Raw genomic sequence first — 13,957 nt, forward strand, 5'->3', positions numbered from 1 at the left:
CCTTACCGTTCCTCAGGGCTGGGCCGCTGCTGTGTAGTTTTATTGGACTTTTCAGACGGGAAAGAAGCCTAGAGAGCACTTTGTCTCGTCTCCTCACCACACTTTTCCACAGTCAGGGAGGGGGGCGGGGACGGGGCAGAGCCTGAAAATACTCTGTAAGTGTAAAACTGCTGTGAAGTCTCACGTTCTATCTTAAAAATTCACGGTATCCTGCTACATAATCTATCTTTTAATTTGTTTTAAAATTAAAAACAGTGTGGTAAATCACATACCATGGAGTAGTAACATGAGTACTTCAGAGAGTTGTTACATGCTTTCCTGCTTCCGGTACTACCAGAATTACTGCCAGCGTGGAAGAGGTGATTAGCCCAAACTTTGCTCTTCACAAAATGAGCAAACTGAGGCCCAGAGAAATGCCACTGACTTGCCCAAGGCCCTCAACTAGTATGTCTCTGCCACAGCGTCTTTCCCCACAGCATTCTCTTCCGTGCTAGACACACAGCGAGTGCTCCATTTGCATCACTTGAAAGAGACTCCAGATCCCAGTACTGGCAGGAAGACGTGGCACACCTGAGGCGGGCTTGGGTGTGTGTGGGTGTGTGTGTGGGTGTGTGTGTGTGTGTGCGCGCGTGTGTGTGTGTGTGCGCGCGCGCGCGCGTGCGTGTGTGTGTGGGCGCGCGCGCGTACATATAGGCATAGAGTACAGATCTCAGGTCTGGCCAGAAAAGGTGGTCCATCTGAAGGTGGTCTCGTGTGTATGTGTGTGTGTGTGTGTGTGCACGTGTGTGCATATAGACTATAGGTCCCAGCACTGTACTGGCAAGAAGACATGGCACACCCCAGGGCAGTCCTGTGTGTGCGTGTGTGTGTTTACACATACAGGCAGATGCACATGCTGAGTCTCCAGGTTTACTTTGTTATCAATGACACTTTGCCTTTCACTTCAACCTCAAATTCCATTTCTGCTCAGAGACACTTCAGAGCTCACCGACTCAGCAGAGGAGCACTAGTTTAAAACCATACCCTCCATTCACATGCCAAGCTCGATGTGAAGACAATCCCAGCAGAGAATAAAATAAAGAAACGTTAACAAGGCAGTAACTCCACTTCACTGCAGTTCACACCGTCCTGTGGGGGACTCCTGCAGGGTCTGCAGAGAACTACATTTTCTGTGTGTAATCATCAATTTGCTCTGGAAAGTTTCAAGGTCTTACTGAAATGTCAAGCTAGCAATCACCTCTCGTTTGAAAGGGGTAAGGGCTAGCAAGGTGACTTATCTGGGTTCTGATACTGTTGGAAGCAGAGGGAGGATTTCAACTGGTTTGCCAAACTCGAAAACCTCTGAGAGTACCAGCCATTGGTGCCAAATAGGAAAACACGTGCCACTTACAGCTAGCGGTGGCCAAAGGTAGACACCCTACATCTAGGCTATAAGAGAAAGCTGGGGCTTCTTTCTTACGCCTCATCTGTTCTCCTTGTATATTCAGGTGCAGAAAAATTCTAAATATAGTGTTTCTGAAAACTACAAAGTTCAAGTCCACAGAAAAATTGGTCTGGGCTTATAACTCACGATAACCCCAGCCAGACCTACGGAAGCTTAGAGGTGTGGGGTCCCCTGAACATGACCTTGCTAGAAGCCAGGCCCAGTACACACCATTTAAGAAGTCTCGCTGTGTCTCCAAGACTTGATTAATGTCCTGCACCCAGGCCTGCTGGATGTCAGCATTGGCAGCTTGCAAAATGACCCTCTCTGAAGTCTCCCTGTTCATGAGCGCGAACTTGCAGGGGTCATTGTCAACGTTCTCCTCCAAGACCAAGTAATTCATCTGGAAGAAACCAAGTCGATCTTTTTCATATTTAAGTGGCTTAAAAAAAAAAAAATCAGCAACCTATTACAGTTCCTCAGACTTTTTTATTTCAGGAGAAGTTTCCAAAAATTTGGCCTAGATCTAATCGTTTAACATGGTGGTTTCTGTCTTTGGGCGAATGACACGATCCTGGGGAACCTGAAGGACCACACCAGAGACTGGCATTCATCCTTCCCTTTTTCTCCCGGATAATCCTTCAGCCTCCACAACCCAAGGCTTTAAGGCACTCGACTCTGCTCGTTCCAGTGCCTCTCTCGTAGGGAGGCTCTCCCCTTGCCTGTTCTTGTCCCCACCGGGGTCTCACCTTGATGCTCCTTTTGAACATGTAGCCTGGGGTGAGGGAGCCCTTCCTGAGCAGTTCACTGAAGATGACAATTTGCTCGAAGAGGAATACACGCCGCTCCTTGGTCCGGGACTGCATGCCTGCATCCAGCTCAATCACATAGAACGTGTCCTGCTGCAGCAGCTTCCCCTGAGCGGTCAGGGTGCCCTGACAGAGACAGGAAGCGGGGCGCAGTGAGTGAAAAACGGGGAAACTGCCACAGCCCTCGTGCTCTGGGGACATGGAAGGCAGCCCTGGCACCATAAGCTTCCAAGCTAACGTCAGAGACCGAATCAGACCCACTCACTCATCTAGCCATTACCTGTCTGTCATTTGATCGTACTGTGGTGGCTTACATGTTGCTATGGTGCTGGAAGCTATGCCACCAGTATTCCAAACGCCACCAGGGTCACCCAGGGTGGACAGGTTTCAGTGGAGGTTCCAGACTAGGGCAGACTAGGAAGAAAGGCCTGGTGATCTACTGCCAAAAATTAGTCAAAGAAAACCATAAGGATTACAACAGAATATTGTCTGATATAGTGCTGGAAGATGAGCCCCCTAGGTTGGAAACCCCGCCCCCCCCCCCCAAAAAAAAAACATTGCCACCAAGTCGATTCTGACTTATAAAGCAACCCTACAGGACAGAGTAGAACTGCCCCATAGGGTTTCCAAGGAGCAGTTGGTGGATTTCAACTGCCGACTTTTTGGTTAACAGCTGAATGTTTAATCACTGCACCACCCTAGGTTGGAAGGAGCTCAAAATACACATTGGCCACAAAAAATGGACTCGATCATACTAACGATTGATTGTGAAGATGGTGCAGGATCAGGAATGTTTTGTTCTGTTGTGTATGGGGTCACCATGAGTTGGAGCCGACCTGACGGCAACCAACAACAACAAGAACATTCCCCAAGGGGCGAGTATGGCCACCTTCCTGTTCATACAAGGCCCCTGAAAGGAAAGGGGAAGAAGAAAAACAAACTAGGTGATGGAACTACTAAGAAGCAGTTCCAGGGAGATACCAGAAGGAAGAAAGGTATAAATTATTAGCTAAAAAGAGGTTCTGGAATTATCCTGGCCCTTCTTATTTTCTATTGAAAGGAGAACAGAAAGGTAGAGCTAGAAGTGGCTTTCTGTTCTTGGATCTCTGAAAATTATGCCTGTCTGTTCCCCTGCAGCATGGCCAAGGACCTGGGCACTCACTTATCCATCAACTTAGAACCCACCTGTGGCCAAAGGAAGTTGTGCAGGCAGGACCATCAGTAATCAGATCAGTTGGGCCCCTCTCTTTTCCTTCCATTATCTTAGGACGGAGAAATGCTATAGTCTTAGCCTCCTGCTACACATGAATAGGTAAAACCTACCACACATAGGTTCCCATATTTTATAAGCTGGTAGATATTTTTCTGGGTCCTGTGATCCTTCTTAAAATGACTCCAGCTACCAGGCCACCTGACACCCAGACAAGAAGCTGGCGCCTACTCGGTTTGCCAATTTCTAACCAGATTTTCAGAGATATCTTCAGGTCTTCAAAGGGAATGTGCCCCAACTCCAGCAAGTTCACAGATGCTACTGATGAGCCCTGCTTCCTCTCCTGCTCTGCAGTGAGAAGACCCTAGCAATGGAGACAGTGGCCAGAGGGCCTCCTCTGAGCTGTGCTCTGCCTAGGAAAGCCTTTTGCCCGTTAGTGCAAATGTGGGCCATTCCCTGCATGTGACACCTCATTCCAAACATTACCCAGCACATGGGTCATTTTTCTTTTGTGTTCCTGAGAAATGCCTGCCCTCTGCTTGAATCATGGTTTCTTACTGCCAAGGTCAGCAGCCAAACAGGCTTATCTCTACCCTAGTCCAAAGTTAATATTAAGCCAGTAACCAGCTACCCAGGAATGCTCTAAAAGCTCTATTAATATTACCTAAGAGCCTGGCCCCTGGGTGATAGCCCTGCAGATGCTAAAGGGAAAGTCAGGTTACTTGAAAGGTAGGGAATCTAAGGGAGGGGGCTAACTTCTCCCAGTCCCAAAGCCAGGAATGACTTCAGAAGGAGTGGAAGTACATTCATGGTTTTATCCAATTAGCTGACGGAATGCAAAGCAGATTCTCTGGGGCTTGATGAAAAAAAAGAGACAATGAGGCTAGATTTAAAAGAGAAAAGAATTTCACGCCCCTGTGTGGGGCCCTGGTGGCACAGTGATTAACAGCTGCTAACCAAAAGATTGGCAGTTTGAATCTACCAGGTGCTCCTTCGAAACTCTATGGGGCAGTTGTACTCTGTCCTATAGGGTCGCTATGAGTCGGAATCGATTTCACGACAACGGGTTTGTGTGGGGCCCTGGTGGCGCAGTGGTTAAGAGCTCAGGCTGCTAACCAAAAGGTTAGCAGTTTGAATCTACCAGCAGCTTCTTGGAAACCCTATGGGACAGCCCTGTCCTATAGGGTCTCTATGAGTTGGAATTGACACAACGACAATGGGTTTGGGTTTGGTTTGGTGTGTGGCCTTAAGTGGACACACACGCACATTCGCACATTCATGAGACAGCTCCTGTGGAGACTAACTTGAGTCAGATAGCACTATCAGATGTGATTCTGCCGGCCAGCAGGCAGCTCCTCCAGAGACCCAGAGAAACCCCAAACAGTACTCCTGTCCAGAAAACATGGGGACTTCAAAGTTGAAGAGCAAAAGGGTTTGTTCACAATAGCCTCAGAGCCGGCATAACTGCAAGGGAAAAGGTGTATAACTTCATCCAGTATGACTAAAGAAAAACTGTGTAAGAGCTCAGAGTATATTTCAGCTGAGTAACCCTGCTCACACTAATGCTTCAGGTCTACCTTGAAGAACCGGGAAGCTGTGAAATATGAACAGCAAAGAAGAACCTCGACACAGTCCCTGGTCACAGCAAAGCAATGGAAACCAGATGGGGATACCCAGAACGAACTGAAAAGGCAAGGAGGACAAGAGAGTGTGGCTCAAGAACATCATAAAACCAATTGTTATCGAGTCGATTCTGACTCATAGTGACCCTAGAGGACAGAGCAGAACTGCCCCACAGGGTTGCCAAGGCTGTAAATCTTTACGTAAAACAGACTGCCGCATCTTTCTCCTGCAGAGTGGCTGATGGGTTCAGCCGCGGACCTTTCGGTTAACCACTGCACCACCAGGACTCAAGAACATCATAAATCTCCTCAATTTAACTATACTACCAGTCTGCCTTGTATCTATTATATCTAGTCTAGGTGAGCCAGGAAAGAAAAAACAAAAGCTATTACTTTCTTAATTACCTCAACTTTCAGGAATCCTTTTTCTCCAGAAAAGAACGATGAAATCTTAGGTTGCAAGATTACCAGGAAACAGGACTAGAAGATCCACATCTTTCTCTAAGGCGTTCAACAACTCCTAAGTACCAACCGTCAGTTCCAATTCTATCATATCAATATTCAGAACAGATTATTTTTAGTTGACTGACGAGGTGTGGATATAAGCTAATCACAGCCACTTATTAAGTTTAAATTAGAAATCAAAATCCTGGGGGCACCTAGCTGTTTTCCCTAAAATGCGATTCCGCTCTTCACAGAATTGAAACGTGCACTGTGATGTTGTAGAGCCTTAAATGTTCATTTAACTAAGAGGCCAGCACTAGACAGACCTGTTTATTAGCATCACCTTCTCAAACAAAAAAAAAAAAAGTTTTTTTTTTCCCCTCCTAGGTTCCTGCTCTCCCTCACATGCCCACCATTTCTCAAATAAGAAATTTGCCATTTCCAAATAGCTGCAAAGAATTTGGGGTCTTTTCTCCCCCCCTGGAATTCTGAGCCCCCTTAGTTGACTACTCGGTAGTGTCTGTGATGATCCTGTCACCGGACTTCCTAAACAGACGCATCCTCTAGCCTGAGGCACCAGGGCGTAGATGGTGAGTGAAGGAAACAGAGCATAGAGCCTTCAGAGGGAAGAGGCCTTGAACGCCTGGACTCCTACTGCCCAGAGGCAGAGGACCTAGAAGCATCCTTAAGGGCTCACCTCAAATCCCTGCAGGCGTCCCAGGTTCATCATGTCATTGCAGCGTTTTGGAACAAGGCACATTAACTCCACGGCTTTCTGTGAGAAAGAAGTACAGTCACTCAGGAGGGAAACAGCCCTCAGGCCAGAGGCTTGCCGCAGCTCTGGGCGGGGAGATGGAGGCCTCGCCTTCTGGTAGCTCCTTACTCTAGAATAAGGGGGACCTCACTCTGGTCCCTGCTGGCCACTCTCAGCAGCGTGGGGTCTTCTGTTCTAGATGTTGTAGATGGGACATGTGGGTCATCAACAGAGGAGCTCCACATGAATCAGTGACCACTCGTGGTGCTCCCAAGCCCATCAGTTTCCTACCTTCCCCCTTTATTTATCCATCCCCTTTCTTTCTCCAATTGTCTTTCTTCTCTTTGTTGTCTCCTGGCTGCTTGAGCAACAGCTCAGCATGGCTTGTGAAACACTAGAGGTTTATAACCTAAGACAACCCATTAGAATAGTCCGTAACCTGTCTGGTCTAAATAATCTCCACGGTGTCATTGTCTCAAAGTACTTCACTTAGGGGGTAATCCTCAGGGAAGAAGGGGCAAGGAATGAAAACCCAATATTTTATATGTTAGATTCAAACAGTACTTGGATTCATGGATAGGATTACACATTATAGCACCCAATCTCTGAGATGTGAAAGGGGTCAAATATCACCCTTTCCCACTTCATGTCCCTGGGAGCCACAAGGAGAGCACCAGTGGGGCCTGAGCTGTGATCTAGCCCAGGGCAGAATTTTCAAGTTCTAAAAATTCAATATGTTCATTGACATTTGCTCTTCCTCATCCTGCTAAGTAGCTGTTTACAAGGGGCTCTTCCTGCCCCAGTCTGAGAGTCAGCCTACCTGCATGGGCTTCCTGGGACAATCTTCCCTTTAGACAGAGACAGGCAATAACGTTCCTAAGAACAGCAAGCATTACCAGCAGAAAACTCACCTCAATATCTGAACACTCCAAACCAGCCTTCTCACTGTATCTCAGGAAGTCCTAGCAAGTAGGGGAAGCAGGGAAGGGTGTGGGGAGAGGCGAAGTCAGTAAAACAGTCAGAGAGCTATAAAAAACTTAGCATCATAAAAATGCGATCATACCCAGAAGACCTTTTTTCCCAGGAGAGATGGCAATGGTTTGTAGTAGCTGAGCAATGAAGTCATGAGTCATGTAAGACATAATAATGTAGAGAAAACCCCAGAAAATATTCAAAGCTATGGAAGGAAAGACACAGAGAGAGAAAGAGAAGAAGGAGGAGGAGGAGAAGATGATTTACCTCATATTTCTGTAAGATAAATCATTAAACATTTAAAAATAAAATATAATAAAATTTTAGGTGAGCATTCATCAAGTATTACATGAGGTTTCTAGGGCCTGGTCGTTCCCTTTCCTTCTCTCTCATATTCTGCTCGATTTTATGCTCTCATTACATATTTTTATTGTTTTGGGCGGGGGGTACAAAGTCAGTGATTGTGACAACCTAAGAAAGTGAACTGGAAAGGGGATATCAAGTAACAGCCAACCATAAAGGCAGGACAACAGCTGTGCAACTTATCTGGGGGCAAGGCTAACATAAGTAACCAACAGATAAGATAAAATCTATGCGTGCTTCTGACCCATTCAGAAAGTGTAGTGGAGAAAGAACCTCAGAGCCTGAGAAGGCCCTTCTCCAGCTCTGACCCAAGGCTCACAGTTCTCTTACCTTGAGGAGCAACTGATACTTTGTTATTCTCTGAATGGGCTTGATAAGGAAGTCACTAAGCGTCAGCCTTTGATTTATCTCCTGTTTCACCTCCTGAAATACAAGGGAGCTACACTAGAAAAAAAGAAACCAAGGAATTGGGGTGCTCTGGATAGGGTTCAAAGGCAAGGAAGACAGGTCTCCATATTTTCCAACAAAGTTTTAGAATCTTCAAGCCACATGAGAAGTAAGATTGGCCTACACAGTGCTAATCTGTTATTAACGATGCGTAACACCACCACCGCCACCTGCTTGTCTTCCTACAGTGCTTTCATGTCAAGCGCTTTCACTCCTGGTGTCCCCGCCTCAGCCCTGGGAGACAAGACAGAGTGGGTATTATGTTCTCCCCACCACTCCAGGGAGAAGTCCAGAATGAAGGGCTTTCCTAAGGACACAGCGAGCCCACACATCTCCACTCAGTTGAGAGCTCCTTCCAAGTGATGGTGTTCCCTCTTTACTAGTAAAATAAATAGTTCCAGGCAGTGGCAAAGCAGACACTTTGAGGTGCTTGACAGAATCTCTGCGAGCAGGAGCAAAGACTACTGAGGTGACTGTGAACACCTCAGCAAAGACGTGGGTCCTTGGCAAGCACGGGGAAGAGGGCTGGTGAGAAAGTGTGAGCTGAAGCTGCTCTAGAGCCACTTAAAAAGAACCAGAGCTTCCAAAACAGTCTCTGCGTTACAGAATCATTCTGCAAACAGAGGCTTCAAAAAACAGGCTGCAGGCTGGGTCACCTCAGCTCCTCCCAAGCAAAGGTGCTCATCAGAATTTGGCTAAGAAGCTAACCGCTCTGCTGAGGTAGCTGTTTTTGTAGTGAAGGGGTCAACCATACTGTGTGGGGTCAGATGATGACTGACACGCTATTTCTGAATACTGGTGTCTTGGCTTGAGCTTCCTATCCCCACCCTGGTTTCAGCAAGGACTGACTGAGAAACTTACTTCAAAGTAGGCGTCGTACTCAGCAACGATGTACTCTGAGCGCGGCTTGTTCTGACAGTACCACACGTAGATATGCAGCTTCCGCTCCTGAAAGGGCACAGGGAGAGACGTTCTGGCAGTTAGGCATCCTTGGGCCTTATACTTAGAGTACTACACATGGACAGGGCAAAGATGTGGTCCACACTCACAAATGGTTTGTGCTCATCACTAACCTAAATGTCAGTGGTTTGAGCCCACCCACTGGTGCCACGGAAGAAAGGCCTGGCAATCTGCTTCCATAAAGATTACAGCTGAGTAAACCATATGGAGCAGTTCTACTCTGTAACACATGGATCGTCATGAGTTGGTATCAACTCAACGGCAACAGGTTTGGTTTTAGGGTTTTGGGGACACACAAAGCAGTTACTATTTCGAAGATACCCAAGTAAATGTAGTGGGCAAGAGACCACCTTCCAAATTGCCAATAAAGATTAAAACAGACAAAAAGAAAAAACCTAAGAGAGGGGTGAGAAGGAAGGCAAGTCAAGGAAGAGTAGAAGAGAGACAGAATTAAACAATGAAAATAATTGAGCCTGGTGAGAGGGGTAGGGGGAAGGCAAAGGCAAACACTCACATGTTTAATAAAGAGCTGTGCCAATCTGTCTTGCTCCTGGATACATTTTTCCAGTTCTGCCAGGAAAAAGCTAAAAGGAGAGAGGGGATAGGAGAAACAAGCCACATCCCTCAGAGCTGTATTATTTCTCAGTGTTGAGACAGATGACAGAAGACCCTGCCCCAAGCCCACCCCTTAGGTCAGACGCAGACAGAGGACTTGAGAGTCCTGTACCCACAGGATGCCCAGATTCTCGGAGCAGTTGTCACACTTACTCTTTATGCCAGTCATAGATCTGGTGAATATTTCCAAACACAATTTTATCCTTTCCTCGCATGTCCTCAGGGGCACCCTTTTCCTCTATTCTCTTCATGAAGCCCTGTATCAGGAGAGGCCAATGGTTCAAATGGTATTTTCACAAGAAAGCTTTCTAGGCCGAGCCCCACACCACAGCTCACGCTGTCTGGGTGTTTGAAGGAAAATGCTCCGGCAGTTTCTCGTTGTTAAACTAGGACTTTCCCCATTGTAGAACCATAGACAAAGCTTTCATGAAGTTCTGCGTCCCTTTCTTTGTCTCTAGCCCCCTTAAGAATGCAGAACAAAGAAGAAAATGGTCATCTGTCCCTCCCCCTTCCCCCAGTCCAGGTCAATCATATCTTTAAAGGCTCAGAAATAGACACATCTGGACTAGAAATAAGTCTTAATATGTTAATCCTTTAACCAGTTGCCGTTGAATCCATTCTAACTCATGGTGACCCCATGTGTGTCAGAGTAGAACTGTGCTCCACTGGGTTTTCAGTGGCTGATGTTTCAGAAGCAGATCACCAGGCCTTCTTCCAACGTGCCTCTTGGTAAACTCGAATTGTCAACCTTTAAATTAGCAGCTGAGCATGTTAACCGTTTGCACCACCCAGGGACTTTTTAATGCTATGGTACATAATCTCATTTCAGCTTTAAAATCAAATTTTGAGGTTGCACAGGTAGCATTTCACCCCATCTGACAGATGAGAAAACCAAGGTACTGGGTAGTTACATGGCTTTTCTTATAACCATACCACTAACGTCTGACTTCCCTGGATCACAGCCTCCCTGTCCCCAGATTCCCAAGCCCTCCAATGCTGGGTGTATATGGAGATTATTGTACCCTACCTCACCTGCCCCTCACTTGAAGAAAAGAATAACTTTCTACAAGTTAGAACTCAGGCCCTCTGTGTGCCAAGTTAATCTGTTTATCCAAAGCTCAGGATAAGCAAATACAAAAAACCTAAGTCAGCAGATTTTATAGGAATGGGGACATACAGGCCGAATCTAAGGAACCAGCAGGTGATTTAGACATTAGGCATTCCACTTTTAGATTTCATATTCTTTCATTTAAGATGATGATTAGCAACAGGGCCCTAAGCTGTCTAAATTATCCATTTACTTCTCAGGCTTGCTCAGCAAGTGTTCTAGTCCCCTAAAGTGAACTCCTGGGGAGAGACAGCTCTGTTTTACTTACTACCAAGTTCACGGTTAACTGTGGGCCATGCAATCTTGCCTTATCCGTGGGTTTTTCTTGGTGTGTCCTTTTGGTAGTTATAATGGTCTCCTTAAAATCTAAGGAAACGTATAAGCCCCAAGGTTTCAGAGTCACCTGTTGGCTCATAGTCCTGAAGAACATACATCCACACAGTCAAGCACCAAAGAAAAGCTCATGAGACAATACCTTGGTCACCTAATACAAGGTGAAATGGACTCAGCTCCAAACAAGAAGTTCCCCCAAATGCTGCCACATTTGGGCTCCCACTTCCTGCTAAATATCTTACAATGTTTCAAAAGGGAAAGAAAATAATTTATTTATATACTCTATTTGAGTCTATTATAATTCTTATTTTCATGTCTGCAAATACCTGGACAGAGGAAAACATAGCCAGTCGAAGTAGAACACAAGATGCTCCTGGTTAGGGCTGGGGGGCACAGACCCAATCTGAGCCATCTACTCACCTCCACCACAATCCCCAAATCCTTGACATAGTCTTTTTCCGTCTGTACCAGCTCATTCAGGACAAACCTGAGCAGGAAATTACGAATAGTGAGGGTTCCTCTTCATTTTTTTGGTAACAGCTTTATTGAGATATAATTCAAACACCGTACAATTCACCCATTTAAAATGTACAATTCAGTGGTTTTTAGTATATTCACAGATATGTGCAATCGACACCACAGTCAATTATAGAACATTTTCATCACCACAAAAAAAAAACCCTATATCCTTCAGCTATTGCTCCCCTGCCCCCCAATTCTCCCTCAGCCCTAGGCAGCCACTAATCTGCTTTCTGTCTTTATGAATTTGCCTGTTCTGGACATTTCATGTAAATGGAATCATAATATGTGGCCTTTTGTGACTGGCTTCTTTAACTTAGCATCATGTTTTCAAGGTTCTTCCATGCTGTAGCTTGTATCAGTACTTCATATCTTTTTATGGCTGTATGGATATCCTAACATTTTGTTTATCTGTTCACCAGATGATGGACATTTGGGTCCTCTTCATTGTTCAGCAATGAATCCTCACATTTAAGTCCACAGGAAAGGTACTTTGGTGCCTTTATGACAAGACCACCAGAGACTCATACCTAGCATCCATATGTAGCACCCCTCAGGAAGGTGCTTACTGATTTCTCCCTCCAAGAGCTGCGGGCACCAAGAGAGAAGGCTTTCCCCAATTGACACAAAAAGGTCAGGTACAGAATGAAGCTCACAGCCCAGCATTCTTCTTTTTATTCTTTATGCTTTTTCCCCCTCACCTGTGACTGAAAAATTACATGTATACCAGGCAGAAAGAATAACGACTGCTTTGGCAAAACTGAGCTCTGGAAGCTCCGAGGCCAAGGCACCATCAGGAGATTTGATTCCTCCATTTAAGCTCCATTTTTCCATCAACAAGAAGAGAAAGACAACTCTTGGATAACCAGCCTTTAAGGCCTTGGAGACACCACTGTCAAGTGAGCTTTTAAAATACAGAAGCTACAATTATTCAGATAGGTATCCGTGGTGACTGGCCTGGAAAATCCCAGTCAGGGCCAGAAAGATCTACTACAGACATCCACGATCACAATGTTGGGTGCAGCAAGAGGCAGCCCCCCATCCCACCCCACCCCTTTGCACAGGATTTAACAACTACAAGGACATTTGCTTGTTGCTTCTTCCTTGTTAAAGAGCATTTACAGCGTGCCGGTTTCTTCATCTGGGTTTGCTCATGCTTCTAACAAGGACGGTATTGTAAGCCCTGTGTTATACAGGTGAAAACACTGAGACAGGAAGTTTAAGTAACTTGCCCAAGACTGCAAAACGAGTAGCAGCGCTGGGATTTGAACCCAGCCGTGTGACACTGCAAACACTTTCACTGTAGCCAACTGCCTGGGAAACGACTCAGCCTGGCTTTTGGGGGTCCCTGAGGCCTCAAACCCAAACACTCCTCTGTATTTCTTCTGGGCAGACAGTGAGGAGCTAAACATAAAGTGTTATGATTGTGCATGGGGGTAGGGTCGGTGCTGTGTGGCTTACCGGAGTTTGACCCTTATTATCTAAGTTTGAAAGAGTCTTGCCTGGAGCCACACAAGGGCATTTTTGGCCCAAGTGGACAAAAGGATAAAATTCTGAGATATCAAAGGGGGGCCCCAGGACAAGGGTTGTAACCGTTCTGAACCCAGGAAGCAATTCATCTGAAATTCTTGTTCTCTACAGCACAGAGAAACCACTAGATCCCCAGGTCTGGGCCTTGGGGCAATGGGAGGAAGCAAAGGAACACACGCTTCTTTATCAGCATGTCCAGCACTTCCAACCCGCTCCCTCGTTCTCATACAGAAAATTGACTGTTTTAGGCCACAGGAAGGAACTGGCAAGGCCAAATAAAAGCATTTAAATATATCTTTAGCATGGCCCAAGTTATTGCGTGGGAGAAAGTGGTAAAAGAAAACCCACGGGAAAGTTGGGGTGAGAACTGTGGGCTGGAAGGGCATCTGGAGATCAAGTCCAGCTCTGCACCTGCAGGCAGTATTTGTATCCTAAGCTATCTGCTGACAGATTGAGGGCTGTCTTAGGCTTCTCAGCCTCTAGAGAAGGGGACTGTACCCGGTGCTGCTAGTGGACCTAGCATCTCCCCCCTGAAGGGCTGATGAAATACCTGGGGGAGATAATGATACATTAAATGACATTCTGAAAAGTTAAATACAAGACTTAAATTATATGTATTAAAAGGCAGGGCATGATTAATTGCCAAATAAATGGGATTGTTAGTAAAGTGATTTTTTTCATGACCAGTTCTTACTAGTAACAGCTGTTTACAAAGTAAATGTCATTCTTTGGCCCAACTAAAATTCTGCCAGCTATGGTTTAGACCCACTTCCCACCTCTAGCGTCCACAGTGGTAGGGAATGCTGGTCTCCCACAGAAAACCCTTAGGGCTTTTGCACTAGCTGTTC

The 13,957-nt window shown here is 46.0% G+C and overlaps 1 protein-coding gene across 3 annotated transcripts in view; it reads right to left on the minus strand.

Annotated features, from left to right (window-relative positions):
- Positions 1-13,957, minus strand: part of KALRN (kalirin RhoGEF kinase) — a 789,193-nt gene that overhangs the window by 52,267 nt on the left and 722,969 nt on the right. For all 3 annotated transcript variants that reach the window (XM_023728787.1, XM_004373615.1, XM_023728788.1), the window contains 9 exons: positions 11,481-11,547; positions 9,773-9,876; positions 9,519-9,588; positions 8,906-8,992; positions 7,928-8,020; positions 7,174-7,224; positions 6,206-6,283; positions 2,173-2,358; positions 1,655-1,826 (listed from right to left, as the gene is read on the minus strand). In XM_023728787.1, the coding sequence (XP_023584555.1) occupies positions 1,655-1,826; positions 2,173-2,358; positions 6,206-6,283; positions 7,174-7,224; positions 7,928-8,020; positions 8,906-8,992; positions 9,519-9,588; positions 9,773-9,876; positions 11,481-11,547 (908 nt within the window). The remainder of the gene's footprint in view (positions 1-1,654; positions 1,827-2,172; positions 2,359-6,205; positions 6,284-7,173; positions 7,225-7,927; positions 8,021-8,905; positions 8,993-9,518; positions 9,589-9,772; positions 9,877-11,480; positions 11,548-13,957) is intronic.

Source organism: Trichechus manatus, unplaced genomic scaffold (genome assembly GCF_000243295.1).
Source record: "Trichechus manatus latirostris isolate Lorelei unplaced genomic scaffold, TriManLat1.0 scaffold00026, whole genome shotgun sequence".
NCBI lineage: Eukaryota > Metazoa > Chordata > Mammalia > Sirenia > Trichechidae > Trichechus > Trichechus manatus.